The sequence below is a fragment of the Zonotrichia leucophrys genome, chromosome 7, assembly GCF_028769735.1.
Source record: "Zonotrichia leucophrys gambelii isolate GWCS_2022_RI chromosome 7, RI_Zleu_2.0, whole genome shotgun sequence".
Classification (NCBI taxonomy): domain Eukaryota; kingdom Metazoa; phylum Chordata; class Aves; order Passeriformes; family Passerellidae; genus Zonotrichia; species Zonotrichia leucophrys.
This window is the reverse complement of record NC_088177.1, coordinates 9505490-9519861: the sequence shown is the minus strand read 5'-3', so window position 1 is coordinate 9519861 and position 14372 is coordinate 9505490. Positions and strand designations below refer to the sequence as shown.

General features: G+C 59.0%; 3 protein-coding genes across 4 annotated transcripts in view; 1 reads left to right on the top strand and 2 right to left on the bottom strand.

The window, feature by feature from the left end:
* LOC135450341 (uncharacterized) overlaps positions 1 to 7779 on the bottom strand; it is a 24592-nt gene extending 16813 nt beyond the window's left edge. The window contains exons 1-5 of the mRNA XM_064718408.1: positions 7651 to 7779; positions 6413 to 6640; positions 5880 to 6110; positions 4040 to 4262; positions 2952 to 3033 (exon numbers count right to left, since the gene is read on the bottom strand). Of these exons, the coding sequence (XP_064574478.1) occupies positions 2952 to 3033; positions 4040 to 4262; positions 5880 to 6110; positions 6413 to 6640; positions 7651 to 7779 (893 nt within the window). The remainder of the gene's footprint in view (positions 1 to 2951; positions 3034 to 4039; positions 4263 to 5879; positions 6111 to 6412; positions 6641 to 7650) is intronic.
* Positions 6019 to 13045, top strand: SLC19A1 (solute carrier family 19 member 1). 2 transcript variants are annotated; one of them, XM_064718495.1, is made up of 6 exons: positions 6019 to 6623; positions 10011 to 10309; positions 11000 to 11750; positions 12018 to 12210; positions 12294 to 12435; positions 12535 to 13045. In XM_064718495.1, the coding sequence occupies exons 2-6, from the start codon at positions 10097 to 10099 to the stop codon at positions 12721 to 12723; spliced, it is 1488 nt and encodes a 495-aa protein (XP_064574565.1). In that variant the 5' UTR covers positions 6019 to 6623; positions 10011 to 10096; the 3' UTR covers positions 12724 to 13045. The 2 variants fall into 2 exon arrangements, with proteins under 2 accessions (XP_064574565.1, XP_064574564.1); XM_064718494.1 differs by lacking the exon at positions 6019 to 6623 and adding an exon at positions 7649 to 7787.
* COL18A1 (collagen type XVIII alpha 1 chain) overlaps positions 13011 to 14372 on the bottom strand; it is a 36358-nt gene continuing 34996 nt past the window's right edge. The window contains exon 43 of the mRNA XM_064718493.1: positions 13011 to 14372. Coding sequence (XP_064574563.1) covers positions 14159 to 14372 — 214 coding nt within the window. The 3' untranslated portion in view covers positions 13011 to 14158.

Below are 14372 nucleotides of genomic sequence, written 5' to 3'. Positions count from 1 at the left end.
CGGGGCAGGGCTGGCTGAGCTCCATGGCTGTGGGGTTGACATCTCAGCAGCTCATCCACGCTGCCCAAATCTCCCCTGCTTGTGTTTTTCTGTCACCTTAAAAGAGAAACTGGTGCTTTATGGGAGCTGGGGGTGGCGTGGTCTGGCAGGGTCCCATGCCATCCCATACCCCAGGAAAAGGCAGCAGCATGGCAGGGAGCACATTCCTGGGTCTAGCAGCATGCCAGACCTGCTCTAGGCTGGGATCTGGGCACGGGCAAAGGCTTCCTGTATCCTGTGGTCTCCACATCCCAGGAGCAGGATGGCACTCAGGAATGCCTCAGCCCCCCACACTTCCACAAACCTAGTTCTGTCAGTGCCTATAAATCCAGCCTCCCTAAGCCCACTTGTCACAAGCTCTTCTGTAACTCACCTCCAGCCTCTTCCCTACCCACCACCTTCCACTGGTGACAAGACAGGAGCGATGGAGCAGGAGAAGGGAGTGCCCTGTATCACTCCAACCGCCTCCCAGCTTTCTCCTCAGGAAAACCTGGGTCTAAAAGTACTTGTGAGCGAGGAAACAGCCCCATTCCCCCAAAACCCACAGTAAAATGCTCTTCTCCCCACCTGCCTGCCTGCTTTCCTAAAGGCCAAGTGGATTTACAGAGAAAGCACCTCTCTGCAAGTATCCTGGCTGAAAGGGGAGACCCTGGAGCATCCTCAAGGCTTTTCACCAGCCTAAAAAGCAGCTTAAAAAACCCATGACATTACTTCTCATGGTTTTCACCACCTCCATCAGCGAACAGTCTCAGGTCTAAACCCCATTAAAAGCATGACTTTCACCTTCCTGGCTGCAGGGATTTTTGCTCCTTTCCAACAAATATAGCCAGAAATGACCAAAAGAAGGATGCAACCCTTTCCCTGGGATGCCTGGGAGTACAAACAGCAGCTGGGTTCAGGCTGCTCTTCCCTGGCACCCGCTCACCTGCTGGGCTCGAGCAGATGGAGCAGCCACAAATCCCCCTGTAAGCCAGGGAAGGGACTAATCTCCTAGAGGACAAATCGGTTGGCGATGGGGGGGAACCTCAACATTCCACCTTTTCCTCCCTCCTCTGGCAAACCCAGCAGCACCCAGCACACCCAGAGGGATCACAGCACTCCTGAGGGCAGAGGAGGCACCAGGAGTTTGGGTACCTGGTGGAGACCCAGTCTGGGGACAAGCAGACATTCAGGTCACATCGAGCTAAGCCGTACATGCCCTGTGCAGGGAGGGGCAGCAGCTGGCATGTCTCTGCGGAAAACCACATCTGGTGAGCTCTTAAAACTTCCAAAATGCTCTCCAGCCAAGACTGAGAGGTCCTTGGTGCGTGTGGAAAGCCAGAGGAGCAGCCACTGGGATGAGGTGGATTACCCACAGTGGAATCCCTGGTCCTTCCTCACTGTTGGAGGAGGATTAGGTCCACTGGAGAGGGTTAGTCCAGGTTCACAGGATGAGATCAAGAGAGCCAAACACGCTCTCTCCAAAACACAGATATGCCCAGAAGGACTAGGAATGACAACGTGCCGATGCCAAAGCCCCACAGCAGATCCCACCACGGACATCACCCCATGTCCTTCAGAAAGGTGTTTCTGCCCCAAAGACCCCAAACCACAGGTCAGCCCAAGGACGCACAGCCTGGTCCCGCTCCTGGGGCCATCCACAAAGCGCCAACCCTCTCCAACTCATTTTTCCTTCTGCTCCAGAGGCCACGGAAAGTAAGAAGGTCAGCAAATTTCATGCCACCCTTCATTCTTCTGGGTTGTGTTCTTTTCTTTCTTGTGCTCCCTCTTCCCTTGCCTAAGGGCTGGAAAATTCCTCCTGTGTGCTTGCAAGGGACAAATGTCTCGCCAGATATTGTCGGCCCTGCTCAGAAAACTCCAAGGCGGGAGCGCTGATGAGGACAGGCACAAGAGCTCTCAGAAACGCTTGGGAGGAGGAGGCTGCAGCCCAGGAAAAGTACAGGCTGGGCTGTGCGGCATCTGGATTTGGAATGCACCCTGCCTCTCAGATGGAGGATCAGGAATGGCCAGCAGAGCCTGGGGAAGCCCTCATGAGGTGTGATACCCATGAGTGCAGTACAGCACCAGTGCCACTGCACATCCAAAGGAATGGCCTGGGACAGAGGGTAAGCCATTGCTGTGTCCCTGGGGATCATGGCCACTCAAGCTATGCAGTCAAAATAGGCAATTTCAAGTCCCCCACAAATGCATCCCGTTGTCCTGGAGGGGAGATTTGGGGAAAATCCCAAAATTTCCCTGAGGGAACCCCAGAAAAACCTGTTTTCCAGTTGGGGAAACTGAGTCACAGAGGAAACCACCATGGACAGGCTTGCCTGTCCCATGGAGCCACACAGCGCCAGGGAAGGGCTTCATTTCCCAGATACCCTGGGCTCATGTTGTCATGCCCTGCCTTCATGTTATCAGTCCAATAAAAGCCTTTAAATAGGGAATTGTTTTTACATTTTAAGCAAAGTTTAGAGGCACAGAGTGAGTGAGCATCTCTGGAGGTCTCTGGCGCAGCTCCCACCCCAAGCAGGGTCACTCCAGAGATGGATTAGGCTGCCTGATATGAAATTACTCCACCCTGAAACCTCAAAACTTTTTCCAAGCCCTCCATTTTCTGCCTGCACAAAAGGAGATGTTCCCTGGATGCCCTCAGCCACTGCCATTGCCCAAAGGTCTCATTTTTATCCTTTTCTGAGCACACTGGACAGCAGGGACATCATCACCTGGGTAAAAGGGGACCACTCCATGGTGGTGCCCACAGTGGTGACGTCCCCATACCCACGGCCGTGACCCCATGCCCACAGCAGTGTCCGGCCTGGAATGGCCACCAGCCTGCGTGACCTGTGCCGGGGGGAACGCGCCACCATCACCCCAAGGGTCCCCTGGACAGCCCCAGGCCCGGGGTGGGGCTGTTCCTGCCCCCTCACCTCTGGAGCGGGCTGCAGGCGCAGCACAACCTGGAGGCACATCTGGCAGGGTGGTGCTGCAGCTGGATGGGCAGCTCCTTCCCTGCGGAATAAAGGGAGGAGAGTCAGTTATGGAGCAAAAGCATCCTCCAACAATGTGCCCCCCACAGTTCCCCATCGTGGGGACACCCACACAAGCATCTGAACCCGTGCCAGAGATGTCACCACCACAGCTCTCTCAGGACAAGCAAGTCCTAGATGCAGCTTTCCCCAGCCCAGCTGAGCAGAGTCCTATAACGCATGATCAGAGGCCTCTGGGGCACTTGGATTTTCAGGAAATCATCACCTTGTGCTGAGAAAGTAGGGACAAGAGGGTTTGCTCCTGGGTGGCAGGGATGCATGAGTCATCCTCCAGCCTGATGCCCTTGAAACAGAGCCAAAAAAGCTTTTACCCAAAGTAGCCAGCAATAGGATACCAGAGCTGGAGTTCCAGCATTAACCCGTTCCTGGCAGAAGCTGGCTGGCTGCCCTGACATGCAGACCCTTTCTCCTCCTCTGCGCAGTGCTGGGTTTTCCCACTGTGTGCACCCACCAGGTGCCAACGCTGCCCTGGCAAGGGCAGGGGGGGACATGCCGTGAGACCCCAGACCTGGGCTGCTGCCAGACCAAACGGGGTTGGAAACACAGGCCCCTCAAGTGGAAAACATCATTTCTCTTCCACATGTCTCACCACAAAGCCTGCCCAGCAAACAGGACAATGTTTGGGGTCCACCAAAGTGAAAACACAACTCAAAAAAATAAAGTGGAAAACTTAAAGCTCTCTATTTCCACTGCTTTGAGGGGAAGGCTCTTGATCCCTGCAGTCCTGAGTCCTTCTTCATTTAGGAACGCACCAACCATCTGTAGTTCTGATGGGATCCTCACTGTTTGGTGTGCCAAGACTTGATGAGCTTTCCCCAAATTGGGGGAACTAGCCTGCTGCAGAATCCCATATTCCCTCCCTGATGGAAAAGTGCCCCTTGGGGACAAGTCGGCATTTCTGTGTTAAAAGGAGGTTTTCCTCCCTGCAAGCAGGCAGAGAGGTGGCAGCTCCCAGCTTTCCTACCAACCTGATGACAATGGACCTATTCCTGCAGTGTGGAAAGGTGGGAGCTTCAAACCATGGCCGTGGCAGTGGGCACGAGCATCACTGAGCTGGCACAGGGCAGGAAGATGGAGGGTGATGCTCCCAGCTCCCAGGGCTGGGAGTGAAGGCTCCACCAAGGAGTGGCTGCTGCACTGCAGCCTTGCTGTACCGGGCTCCAAAACAAGCCCAGCCTCTCTTGGGGCCGTCTAAAAGAGAAGGGAAAGGTGCTGGGGGTTACACTGGTACTAAGCTGAGCTGGGGCCTGCTGCCATGGCCCCATGGACCCACTTCAGCAGTCTGGCAGTGCTTTGGTACCTGCAAGGACCCGCCCAGGGCATTTAAAGCAAGACAGAGATTTCCCTCTTGCATTCTCCCACAGGCCGCTACGCAAATGCTCCTTGAAAGCAAGGACCAGGTCATGGAGATTTTGATGAGCTTCACCTTGCCAAGGGTTCTCCATCCCCAGTTTGCTTCCTTACAGTCTGCAGCAGGGGCTGCTGAGCATCCCCTCAATGCTGGGGGATCCCTGTGCCCCTGCCAGCCCACCCAGAACCACCAGGACCACCCGCTGCCTGGTACCGCATCCCTTGTGACGCTCCGACGCTCTCGGCTCTCCCGAGGATAGGCAGCATGAACCGCCCAGGCCTGGAAAGCTGGAACACCCAACCTGTGCCACAGCAGCAGCGGGCGTTCCCCAACACCCCGAGCTGCCCCACCTGCCCTGTGTGCCTGCAGTGACTCCCGGGGAGCCACGCAGCACCCGCACGGGGTGGGGATCTCTGCAGCGCCTGCTGGAGCATGCTGCGCTGGCTGGGCTGCTGCACAGAGCCCTCCCCAGAACGGGGGTCACCCAGGCCCCCGGAGGACCTGCTGAAAGGAGGTCAGCAAAAGACACGGCCCTGGGAGCCAGAGCTGAATAAACTGACCCCTCCTGAGCCTGCTCCGTGCGATGAGAGGTGGCGGCTCCAGTGGGGAGCACAGGGCACCCACTGCCCCCTTGATGTCCCTCGAGGCACATGCTGAAGAATCAGCTCAGTGACACAGTGGGTGACAGCCCTGTCTGTGGCAGGGGGTTAAAATTAGATGGTCTCTAAGGTCCTTTCCAACCCAAATCATTCTGCGATTCTATGATGATTCTGACTTCGGAGGAAGGACAGAAAGTTCTGCCTGGGGAAATGGGCTCCCGAGAGATATCTACCCAAATACAGCAGAAGTTTTGACGCCTGGGACCCCTTTTCTCCCCCCAGTACTGATGCTGAGGCTGCATCGGCACCACTTGGTAATCACCACACCTGGAGCACGGCTCATAAATGACCACCAGCCTGACACTCGTGAGACTCCACGGGTGCTGGCACCCAGAAACTGCAGCCAAGGCTCAGAAAAGCACCGTGGGACCCCTCGGGATATTCCCACCCAAAGTCATGAAGTATCCCCGCCGTCACCCATCCCTATGCACACCTCTCCCTGCGCTAGCGAGTGGGGGCGGGATTGGAAAGCCGTTCCCCTTGGGGATCCCGACTTATCCCCACGCGGGGACAGCAGTTTGGGATTGTTTCAGAAGAGCCCGGGAGCCTCCCAGAGCTCCCTCCGGGAGCCAGGGACCGCAAACTCCCAGCAGCCGGGAGGGCGGCAGCACACGGGGCCAGGCTCGGTGGGCGCACGCCCTCCGCTCCCCGGAGCGATGGGGAGCGCCGGGAGCCGCCCAGCCCCGGTGCTGCCGCCCCCACACGCATCGGCGGCCCCGCACCGGGACCCTCCTTCCCCTCTCGGGGTCCCGGCCCCCCAGGCCCAGAACGCGCCCCTCAGAGAAGGCAAAGTCCTACCTGTGTCCGGACGGACGGACGGACGGAGGGAGCGAGGGACGGCTGGGGCAGGGCGGGGAGCGGCGGGGCTGACCCAGGGGCGGCGGCAGCCGGAGCCGAGCAGGAGCGCCCAGCCCTTCCCGGCCCCCCGACTTCCTGCCCCTGCCCCGGCCCTCCCGTCCCAGAGCCAGTCCCTGCCCCTGTTCCCGTCTCTAAACCTGCTCCTCCCCTGCCCAACTCCTCCTCTAGCCCCTACTCCTGCCCCAGCCCCTCCACTGCCCTCTCCCTAATTCAGCCCCTGCCGCAGCCCCTGTACCTGCTCCTCCCCTGTCCCTACTACTGCTCTTCCCCCTACTCAGTCTCTGCTCCTGCCCCCGCCCCGTCATTGCCCTCTCGCTAATACATCCCCTGCCCCTGTTCCTACCCTTAAACCGGCTCCTCCTGTCCCAGCTCCTGCTTTCCACCCTACTCAGTCCCTACTCCTTCCCCCGCCCTTCACTGTCCTCGCCCTACTGCAGCCCCTGTTCCTGTCCCTAAAGCAGCTCTGCCCCTACCCAGTCCCTGCCGCTGCCCTGTGGCGGCTGGGGACAGTCCCCGGTGACACCGCCCACGGTGACTCTGCCCAGGTGGCTCTGCACCAGGATGCTGGCATTTCCCGGGCGCCCAACACCGCCCCGGACCCACACCCTGCGGAGCTCCTGCACCCGGAGCCGGCTGCGTGTACGGGAGGGACCCAACCCTGCCTCCATCCTGGCCACCAGCGAGGTACGGACAGGTCCCACCTGCCCACGGGAGGGACAGCGTGCACACAGGGAGCTGACGGACACGTCTGCTGTGGTCTGGCCACCCTCCCCAGGACTACCTGGGGGGCTCAGTTGGCCTGGAAGCCTCTGGGTTGGAATATCCAGGGCTGCCTGGACCTTACAGGCTGGCTTGAGTGTGTGTGTGTCTGTGTGTGTGTGTGTGAGAAAGAGACAGTCCCCGGACGTCTGGGATCCTGCTGCCGCACTTCCAGGCGGGAAGACATAAATATTTCAGCGGAATAGCCGAGCCCTGTCAGCTTGCATTTGCTTCTGGCAGGGTGAGCGCTGGGAAAGGGGGAGGAAAGGCGGGGAGAGAAGATGCCCTCGGAAGATGCACTCTGAAGATGCATCATCTCCCGTGAGATGGGGCACTAGCTCCGAGGGCCGATTCTCGGGGGGCTACACCTCCTCTCGAGATGCTCTTCCCTCCGGAAGAAGTGCACGGCCATGCTTCAGCCTCTCCAAGTCCTGAAGGTCGGATTCACCCCATAAGCAACTCTCGGGGGTCGCTGCCAGGCTGGGTGAGGGGATGTGAAGTTTCGGAAGCTCTGCTTGGAGCACAGCGGGGAACTGTTCGGGACCCTCTGGGATACGGCACAACTGCATAGACTGGAACAAATCCACCCCCAGGAAACAAATGGGGTGCAGAAATAAATCCAAGTAGCCATGGGTATCATAAATCAGCGGAGGCAGCCAAGGCGGGGGCAGCGTCCCCCACGGCCCGCAGCCCAGCGGCCACGGCAGATGGGCAAGGAGCGGAGCCCGGCTGAGGGCAGTGGAAAAGGGGCTCCTTCACGCCCTGCCGACGCTTTCGGAGGGGGATTTGTCCCTGTACGGGACTCAGGGGCCGGCACAGCTCTGTTCCGGCGTGGCCGGGCTTTTCCTGTTCCTCCTCCTCCCCTTCCTCCCGACCCGCTGCACTGTGGGTTTTGGAGTCCCCACGCCGCCCCGCACGTGGATAGAGACTACATTTCCCGAGGTACTCCTACATTCTCCTCCTCCTCCTCTTCCTCCTCCTCCTCCTGCTGCTGCTGTCGCTGTCCCGAGCTCGCCGCCGGCCGGGCTCGGGTGGCAGCGGGGAGCCGCGGATCCGCCTGGCCGCGGCCCGCAGTGCTCATGCCCGCAGGTACAGGGTGCGGGGTGCGGGTGCCGTGCCCGGGGCGGTCCCTGGGATGCCGGCAGTGTTGTTTCCCCCGGGTGCTGGGCATGTGTGCCGGGTGCTGTGTTGTTTCCCCCCGCTCTGTTGGTTCCCCCGCCGTTGTTTCGGGGTGAGCAGGTGCCGCGTACTCCCAACACCCTCCCCTGCCAAGCGCACCCCGCACCACCCCGCAGCGCCCATCCCTTGGTGCTGGGCGGTGGGAGGCAGAGAGGTGCTCGTACGGTGGGCGAGGATGCATTCTCAGGAGCTTCCCAGCCCTTGTTTTAGGGAGGGTACCCCAGGGATTGGCGCGCCCCATTCGGCGCGGCAGCTCCGCGCACAGCACGTGGCGCCTTGGCAGTGTCCCTTGTGTGCCCCAGGGCTGTCCCCTCCGGACCGCGGTGGCTCTGCCACCCGTGTCGCCTCTGACCCCGGGATGGCAGCGGTGTGTGACGTGACAGTGATCCATGTCAAGGTCACACCCAGGTAACTCGGTGATAAACAGGTTCACACGGTGATAACGGACCGGCTCTGCTCCCTCTTCTCCTTTTTCCTCTTCCCTCCACTCCCTGGCTTGCGCCAGGTACTCATGCCCGCTCACTTCGAGCTAAGTAGCTCCATGGATGTTCTGGACAAGGGGGATTGGGTGCAGCTAGGTGGGTTCTGGTCTGGAGTCCCTTAGTGTGTGGGGACCCACATGCTGGAAGTTAGGAGCCAGTGCTCCTGGGAATGGAGCAGCTTCGTCCTGGATTTAGTGTGGATGGTATTCTGTGGGCCAGGGATCCATGTATATATCCCTCCTGGATGGACAGGGCAGAAATGGGGAGCGGAGGGTGGCAAACATCCCGCAGGGGTTGTGGTGCACGTGGTGGCAAGCAGCTGCTGCAGGTGACATCTACAGCCCAGCCTGGGGACAAGAAAGTGATGGAGCAGAGTCCAGGCACTCACAGCTGGCAGTGGCCTCGGCACGGTGCTGGACTGGGTGTTTGCCGGGGGTTAGCCCTTGCTCCTTGCTCCTTGCCCTTCCTGCCACCGCAGGGGCCGGTGCTCCAGCCGGTGCCGGACAGGCAGCGAGGGAGCAAGTGAGCGCCTCTTTGATCCCCAGGGATTGTTTAGGGGCTGCCCCAGCTGTGAGCTCTGGCACACACGTGTTTTGGTGATGAAATCCAAACCAGTGCTGAAATCCCATGGGAATGCTGCTGGAGTGGTGTGTCCTCACTGGGGCAGATGGACACTTGGCGTCCTGTAGGTTTAGGTCACCACCAGCTTCCTCTGCCACCACCAGTGCTGGCTTATGTCCCTGTTTATCCTGTGTTATCTGGCAGCAGGGGGGGTATTATCCCCCAGTTTCACCATGCAGGATGCAGTGGGACACAGACTAGGACCATGAACTTACTTTTTAATGACTGTGATTAGTTGTTCTGTGGTTATCTGGGTAATCAGGTTTCTAAACCTTGCTCCTGTGGCGTGTGTTGGAATAGGAGGAATCATGTGGCATGATAAGTCACCTAGGTGACTTCTTGTGGGAGTGGGGAGTGCTGGGAGGACATCAGTCCAGGCCTTCTCCTGTCCCTGCCCTCATCCCATGACTGCTAATCGGGTCTCCTGGCACTGCCAGCTTTCCTGCAGCCAGACCTCAGGATCTGAGCTTTTAATCCCTCTCTGGACCATGAATCTCATGGCATTTTGCATTTCCCCAGGCTGGGCACTGTGTCCCCCTGGCAAGAGCCAAGGGGCAGCCGCTTGCCTGCGGCTCAGCTGAAATCCTGCCGGCCATCCCGCTACTGAGTAACACGGGTGGCCCCATGCCCGGTGTGCACATTAACTCATTTCCACAGCCAGCACATTCTTGTGCCATCCCCTCCAGAGCATTCCCAGTGCAGGGCGTCTGCATCCCTCTGCCTGTGCAGCTCAGAGGAAGTGTTGCTCCAAGAAGCAGCAAAACCCCACTAAGTCTTAAAGGGGAAGAAAAGGAGGTGATGGGAGCTGAGAATGCCCCACTGTGGATCCAGATGCTGCGTGCATCCAGGCTCCGGATGCACGTGATGTATGAATGCCGCCCGAAATGACCCCCCCCCGCTTCTGCACAGCAAGATGCACGGCTGCTTTGCTTCTTCCCAGAACATCTCCTGGGGAGAAGGTAGTGGTATTTATTTGCCTTGCGATTCTTGAGGAATTTTGAACCTGTGCCAAATGCTGCTTTTTCCACAGAAACTGCAGCGCCCTGGTTTTCCATGTGTCCGAGAGCGCCTGCGGACAGAGAGGGGCTGCGTGGTCCAGCAGAGCCTGTGTAGCTGATGGCTCCCAGGATAATGCTGCTGTCCTGCTGCAGAGCCATGCCCAAGAATGATGGCGCCAAAAAGCCGGCGCCAGAGAAGGTGCTGGACCGGCGCTGGAAGCTACAAGTCTGCTACCTCTGCTTCTATGGCTTCATGACACAGATCCGGCCCGGGGAGAGCTTCATCACCCCCTATCTGCTGGGGCCCGACCAGAACTTCACAAAGGCAGAGGTGAGCTGTGGGCATCTGGTCCCCCACCCTAGTGTCCCCCTTTATGGCCATGGTCACCAGCCTGGGGCTGTACAGAGCATCCCTCGGTGCTTCTGGGGTGCACAGGGGTGTCGTGTCCTGGGCATGGCAGCATGTGGTGACTCACGGTGGTGCTTTCTGGGCAGGGAAGGTAGGGTGTTGTGGGGCCTTGTCTCACTTGGCTGTGAGGTCACCCTATCCCCTGAGTCCTAGGCTCAACTTGCCCTGGCATAAAACTTCGTGCCCAGGCTGGCAACTGATTTTGGGGGCAGTGTGTGACCGCTGCCCACCGTAGCAGCCTGTTGGAGGGTGCTGGGCTGGGAGAAGTCATGCCCCATCCCACTGGGGAGACTTTTCCATGATGGCATAGTGCACTGCTAGGCCACTGGCAACGATGGGGTTAGACAAGGAGGGGCCACAATGTCTTCATCTCCCAACCAAGGGATGCTGGCCTCAATCCCAGCTGGCTGCTGCGCTGTGGGAACGCTGCATTCCCGGCACAGGAAGGGGCCAAGGCTCAGCCAGATCCCCAGCTGAGCATGCTGCTGGTCACAGTCCTCCCCGAGGAGGCGCTGCCATGGGGGTCAGCAGCCAGTGCCCATACCACCTGCAGGTTGGGGGGCATTGCCAGGGATGTGCCCAGCACTCAGCCCCTCCTTGCCCTCATGGCAGGTGACCAATGCGATCACACCGGTGCTGTCCTACTCCTACATGGCTGTGCTGGTGCCCATCTTCCTGCTGACAGACTACCTGCGCTACAAGCCCGTGCTGGTGCTGCAGAGCCTGAGCCACATCTCCATCTGGCTGCTGCTGGTGGTGCGGGGCACTTCTGTCCTGGCCATGCAGCTGATGGAGTTCTTCTACGGCATCACCATGGCTGCCCGCATTGCCTACTCTTCCTACATCTTCTCCCTGGTCGCCCCGTCCCGCTACCAGCGGATGGCCAGTTATTCCCGCTCCGCTGTGCTCCTGGGGGTTTTCACCAGCTCCGTGTTGGGCCAGCTCTGCGTCACCTTGGGTGGTGTCCCCTTCCTCACCCTTAACTACGTCTCCTTGGGCTTCGTCAGCTTCGGCCTCATCCTCACCCTCTTCCTCGAGCGGCCCCGGCGCAGCCTCTTCTTCAATCGTCCCGGGGGGGCTGGTGACGCCGCTGTGCCCACCGAGTTGGACAGGATGGCCGGGGGGGACAGCGGGAGGGGGACACGGGGCTGGCGGGACATGGTGCTCTGCCGGATGCTGCAGGAGTTGGGAGCGCTGGCCAGGCAGCCCCAGCTCCGCCTCTGGTCCCTGTGGTGGGTCTTCAACTCGGCTGGGTACTACCTGATGCTGTACTATGCTCACATCCTCTGGAACGAGATCTCTCCCCCCACGGACAACCGCCAGGTGTACAATGGAGGCGTGGATGCTGCCTCCACTCTGCTGGGTAACTCGCCTGGGATTGGGACACTGGGGGTGTGGGTGGACACAGACATCCTGCTGCCTCCTGTGGGAATGGCTGGGGACACCAGAGAGGCAGGGCGTCACTGCTGTCCTGCTGCACCCCTTGGAAATGGTGGTCCTTACGGTATTTTTGGTGGTTTTTTGGTTTTTGGTGGCATTGGGGATGACATTATGGTTACTGGGCTGGGTCCCAGCCTAGGTAGGGCGGGGGATCCTTGAGCTGTTCACAGCATCCTTCATCCCTCCTCAGGAGCTGTCGCCTCCTTCGCTGCTGGCTACGTGAAGATCCGCTGGAAGCTGTGGTCAGAGCTGGTAATTGGAGTGGTTACGGCATTCCAGGCGGGATTGCTCCTGCTTATGAACTCCACCACCAACATCTGGCTGTGCTATGCTGCCTACGTCCTCTTCCGTGGCTCCCACCAGTTCCTGGTGCCCATTGCCATGTGCGTGGTGCTCCTGGGGACCCACTCCCACCCCGGCAGCCGGGTTGATGCCAGGGGTTCACCAGTGCTCCCATTTTTCCCAGTTTCCAGATTGCTACCTCCCTCTCCAAAGAGCTCTGTGCTCTGGTCTTCGGGGTCAACACCTTCTTTGCCACAGTGCTGAAGACCATCATCACCATCATCGTGGCTGACAAGAGGGGCTTGGGCTTATCCGTGCATCCCCAGGTAGGGGTGGGGTCGCACCTAGGATGGAGGTGGTCCCTGAATGGTGCGGGATGAAGGGAGGGCTCCAAGTGCTCTTCTCCCCTCTCTCCTCTTTTGCAGTTTTATGTGTATTTTGGCTACTTCACCCTGCTGGCCGTGGTCTACCTGCTGGCGGCCATCAGAGTGGGTGTCCAGCACAGCCACCGCAGGCAGCCGGTGGAGCTGGCCCTGGCCAAGGAGCCGTGCCAGCTCCCAGTGGAAATTCCAGCACAGGAGAAAAGCCCGGAGGCGGGCACCATACGAGCCTGAGCGCTGGTGCCACGACACTGTGGCCATCTCTTGGCTCCCCACGTGAGCATTGTCATCGCCACCGTGTGCTCGGCGTCCTGTCCCCCTGCTGGTCCTGGCTGCTGTTCTGTCAAGGATGTAATGGCTGGGACGTGTTTTCTGCTCTGTGAGGACAGGGCTGTGCCCCTTCCCTGTCCCCACACACAGAGTGGGGGCAAGATTCCCATGGTGCCACCGCCATGTGTCACAAATGGGGTGTGGATGGGGCCCCCATCCCGCTGCATCCCCATCATGGCACGGAGCCAGGCTACAAGAGAATGTTTCTTTATTCAGTGCCTTTAGAAAATGGTTTATAGGACACAACTGATGACAAAAAAAAATATAAAGATCCACACACTTTAAATTGCATTAATTACACAAAATACAGTAGACTGTAAGAAATAGAAACTGTGTGAATCGCACAACTTTTATGGTAATAATTTCCATAGAATAACAAAAAAGCTAGTTACAAATTTCTCTTTTTTCTTTTCTTTTTTTTTTTTTGTTTTTTTTTTTAGCACCTCGAATTTGCCCCCACCAATTCCAACCAGCTTTGCTGCGCCTTTGCCATTTGAGCCCAGCAAAGGTTGCACGGGGAGGGGGAATTGGCAGTGCCTGCCCTTGGTAGCACACGTGCTCAACACGCACACACAGAGAAACACGTGCCAAGGGCACAGCTGGCCACACCTTAGGGACACTCTGTCACCCCAGTACCTGGGCTGGCTGGGGCTGTACCTGGGCTGTGGGGGCACAGTCTGGGTTCCCCAGGGTGCATGGATGGGATGGGGGAGACCAGACCCCCACCAGAGCTCTGCTGGCTGGGAGGTGGAGGTGAGAATGATGATGGGATGGTCCTTACCTGGGGAGGATGAGACCATCTGGGAGAGCCCCAGCATCACCACAGGACAATCCCTTGGGTGGGATGCTGGTGTCTTGGCTGGAGAAGACCCTATGGCCTCAGCAGCAGGGATTTGGTTCCAACCCCAAGCTCCTGGTGAGGACAGTGCGGGGCTGGGGGCTGGGGTGAGAGAGGCCCTACAGGCTTTTGCGGGGAACAGCCCACATGGCAGCATTGAAATCTCCCTGCCGAGCATTCTCCCACCCAGCCATCCCAGAAACAGCAACCGAGCAGGGAGGGGAACAAGCTGAAGTGGTTAAATATTAGGAGTTAGAAGAGGAGGAGGAGGAGGAAGGCCACCAGCCCATGGCTGCCCTGCCCCAGGTGGGACCTGAGCCCCTGCCAACCCAGGGCAGGGGCCATGGCAATACTCTTTGGCTTCAGGTCTGCAGGAGAATGAAACCCTGCGGGGCAAGAGTGGGCGCGGGGAGGGGGCTGAGGGGCCCAGGGGTGCTGGGGTGCAGGCTTGCCCAACCCTCCCCAGGGACATGGGGGTACTCGGGGGTGCCAGGGCGGGTATCACTTTTTGGTGGCGGTCATGAAGCTGTTTTCGATGCAGAGGACAATGAAGGCTTGCTGGCAGCTGCTGGCCATCTGCTCCAGCAGTTTTCCAGAGGCCAAGGAGGAAGCCTGGCCTGTGACTGCTCGCTCCTCTGTCCGCCATGTCTCGCAGTAGCTCTCGGGCAGGCGCCGACCCTTGGCATCTGAGCCGTGCCAGACACTCTTCTGCGGC